General features: G+C 38.0%; 1 protein-coding gene across 1 annotated transcript; it reads left to right on the top strand.

The window, feature by feature from the left end:
- Positions 1–3,091: 3,091 nt before the first annotated feature.
- CD47 (CD47 molecule) lies at positions 3,092–3,439 on the top strand (the record flags this gene model as incomplete). The annotated part of the gene is made up of 1 exon (XM_009871045.1): positions 3,092–3,439. A coding segment is annotated over one exon (348 nt), but the record flags the coding sequence as incomplete, so codon positions are not given.
- Between the last annotated feature and the right edge of the window lie 319 nt (positions 3,440–3,758).

The following is a 3,758-nucleotide window of genomic DNA, read 5'->3' on the forward strand; positions in this document are numbered from 1 at the left end:
GGGACGCCGTGAGCAGCGCAGACCTCCTCGTCTTCAGGTGCCAAGTAACTCAGCTTTATGTTAGCCTTCCTTGAAGAAATGAAAGTGATCGAAGTGCTCCTCTGCCGTGCAGTTTCTGGGGCCTACGGCGTTTCTTGATTTTTTTTTTTTTTAAAAAAAAAAGTTTGTGTGTCGTCGAGGTGTAAAGGGCGTCTCATAGCCCCACTTCTTGTTTTCCTTCTCCTCGGTGCAGGGAGGGAGACTTAGGCTAGATCGTTCTCCTGTCAGGGAGCAGCACCTCTGAGCCTGCTTGTTTAGAGCTCCTGCCGGAGTTGGTGTCTGGGCTCCTGAGTGAGCTTTAGACGGGCTGAAATGACGAATGCCCTAGAATGTTTTGTTAGTCGGTGAGAAGTGGCAGGGGGCCATCAGGTGTAACTACCAAGCTTAGCCAATTCTGCCGTAATGTACAGTGTTCCTGAGTTTGCTCTACATAGATAATTTGAAATAGCCTTTCTGTGGAGGCTTCGTAACTGCATATTCTTCAGAAGCAGCCCCCCACGCCCCAAACTGCTTAGTAAAGGCTCTGAAGTTTTCTGCAGTTAAGAGTGACACCTGTGAGTGGATAATCCATGAGAAAATTTGAGGCGAGGAACACACCTGGTAGTCTGCTGCCTGCAGGGTGTGGGAACTCTTGCCAAAGTTCTGGTGACTTTTTCGTACCATAAGAAGAATGTCAGGAGTTGATAGTGGAAATATCATTTGTAGTAGGCAGCGAGGTTCCCTTTAGTGAGATAGCAGCCACCCAGTCTCTTCCGCTATAGCAGTTATATTTTTGGACGATGAAACCTGCAGATATTTGTCTGTGTGCTTCTGTTGGTGCTGGTCTGCGGTTTGCTCGTTATTTCCCCGGCACTCTGCTGGTGGAGCAGCTCACATGAGTACTTCTTAAGTGGCTTCAGGCAAGATATGCCAGTTCTCATAGACGACACAGCAGCAAAACGTTAGAATCTGTAATCTACAGCTTCCTGCTGTTCTGTGCTAATACTAAGAAGAAAATCGCGATACTTGTTTTAATTCTTTCAAGATGTTTGTTTTTTATTTGTTTCGATAAATATTTGGAAATATAGTTGCTTCCTTTAGCTGAAAATCACCTTTCTCAGTAAAATGGAGCCAGCAGTGAATAAATTCTTCCTGCAAAATGTATATGTGCTATCTTGAAAGGAGGAAATAAAACCCCAAACTAAACCCAGACTAAAAGCCAACAGCCCCATACATGGAAACCTTTTATTGTGAAGTGTTAAAATAAAGCAGATAGGAAATTTATTTCACGAAGAACAATTGAAGCATTACAGCTTTTAATTGCGTGCATTTATTTTTTGTTAGGGCATAGTTTGAGGTTTGGGTACAGCTTGCTTTTGTTCTGCTTTTGTTACTTTTAATTTTTGAGGTACAGTTTAAAAAATGCAACACATGAGTAAGCCGGAGAATAATTCTTTCTTCATTGTAAAGAGCTGTCATGCATTCATGCATAATACATGTAGAGACAGTTTATTATAAGCTTTTGATACTCGGTAGTAATCCAGTGACTTGTGTGAGAATATTAAAGCAGTGTTTCAAAGATCAGTGCTTTTTAAATTAGATCTGAGACTCTTGGTTTGAAGAAAAAAATGAGCTACTGCAAATAGTGATGCAACTTTTATTGATTTTATTCATTTTTTTCCTACTCCCTTTTCCGTAATTGAATTGAGTCATCAAATACATATCACAATTCTGAGCTGGTTTATACAAGTGAATACCAGTAGTTTCTCTGAAGTCACTGAAGCTGCTCCAGTTTGTAAGTCTGTGTGCTTATAGCATTGAGGGTTATGGTCTTGTTTTACCCTACGTATTTTTCCTATATGTGGTTTTATTGGGTGATTCTAGCCAAAGATTCTGAATAACTAGTCCTACTGCGACTTTGGGGAGCAATGACTGTTATGGCAGCTGTTAAACTGAGTTATGATTTCACACCAATGAGAAAAATTATAGAAGATAAAAGATTCAAAGCCTTAATATTTTGCAGTCAAGCTAGTTTAATTAACCTCTTTTCTTGTTCCTCATGTAATTTAAATACTGATGTTATAATTTTTGGTATTCTCAAGAACTGAGAAGTGGATCTTCATTTCTGATGAAATCTCAGCGAAGGATTTAGGTCTTTCTTGACAGTGCTTAGTTGGTACCACTGGTTTAGAACTGTGGTGCAGCATGGGAGAGAAATAGTAAAAACCAGCAGTGATAGCATAATCCTGTGTCACCATGATTTTTCATTCCTGCATTGAATGCTATCGTCAGTAGCATTAATCATAATGATTTATAATATGAGTTGTTTATTATTACGTAGTCTCCATTTTCAATTGTGTATACACTTAAATACTAAGTAAGTAATAATCTTATTTAATAGATGGTATTGTGTGTGCATCTCCTCCATTAGAAAGGAAAAGAGAATTGGCAAGAAATGATCTAAACCTGTGGGCATTTGGCTCCACCTTCAGAGTTAAGAAGGAACAAATTATGAACCTTTATTTACTAAGCTGCCCTCCTTGCCTTTTCCCAGAAGTGTAAAAGTAGATATTTTTTTTTTTTTTTACCTCCTGTCATTAACAAACTGTGAAGGATGCTTGTGTGCATCTGATCCCTGGATGCCTGTTTTTAGAAACCTCAATACCTCTGTGATCAGCAGCAAAAATTTGAACATCAGTGGGACAACCTGTGGTTAATGTTATGTGTGTGCTTTGCATTTCTGTGTATGACATTTTAGGAGAAGTGGCCAAGTAAGTCATAGCCCCATGTTTTATTACTTTTTAAAAAAAAATTTATGAAGAGCTATGGTCTCTATACATTAAATGGACATGAGAATGGCTAAGTCTGTGTAGAGGGGCTGTGGTAGAATTGTGATAATGCCTTTCTTCCTTCTTTTGTTACTCTCTTAAAGCACTTTTCTCTTTTTGTGTTTTTTTTTTCACAAGAGAGTTTGTTTTATTTTCCCAAGTCACGTGTTGTAATTAGTTTTTCTTTCTCCTCCTGCATATTAAGAAATAATTCTGAATGTGTCAATTTCCATTTTCCTTTGTAGGTTTTGCCCAGTTGATACTTAGTTCGACAGATGTTGAAAAAAATGTCTGTGATAAAACTGTCATTTTACCTTGCAATGTGACTAATCTAAAGGAGAACAACATAAATGTTATGTTTGTTACGTGGAAAAGACAAGACAAACAAATTTTTTCTTTTGATGGAGGAAAACTGGAGTTTTACAGAGATCCAACGTTTCCATCAGCTAATTTAGTATCTCAGACGGATTTACCCAAGGGTATTGCCTCTCTAATACTTAACAGTGCAGAAGCAGAGGCTGGAAATTACACTTGTGAAGTAACAGAATCAAACAGAGAAGGAGTAACAAGACTTGAACTTAGAAACCTTTCAGGTGAGTTGTCTGCTGTTGTTTTAGAACCTGTTGAAAGAGAAAAGAAGCAAAAATTTACAGGAGGGAGAGAAATTATTAATATGACAATGTATTACTTTAAATTGGACATTAAAAATATGTGTCCAGGCCTTCCAAGCTGAATACTACTACAAGTTATTTTGGATTGAGTTATAGGGGAATGCTTCTGTAGGGATGATCTGCACACATTTTTTCATTTTGTACTAGTGTCTGAAGATCACCTGTCTGATACAGTAAAATCTTTTCCACATCTTTTATATAGTTGGTGAGATTTTCAGCACACTCCTGTTATTTCATTACA

The sequence above is a fragment of the Apaloderma vittatum genome, unplaced genomic scaffold (assembly GCF_000703405.1).
Source record: "Apaloderma vittatum isolate BGI_N311 unplaced genomic scaffold, ASM70340v1 scaffold29936, whole genome shotgun sequence".
Classification (NCBI taxonomy): domain Eukaryota; kingdom Metazoa; phylum Chordata; class Aves; order Trogoniformes; family Trogonidae; genus Apaloderma; species Apaloderma vittatum.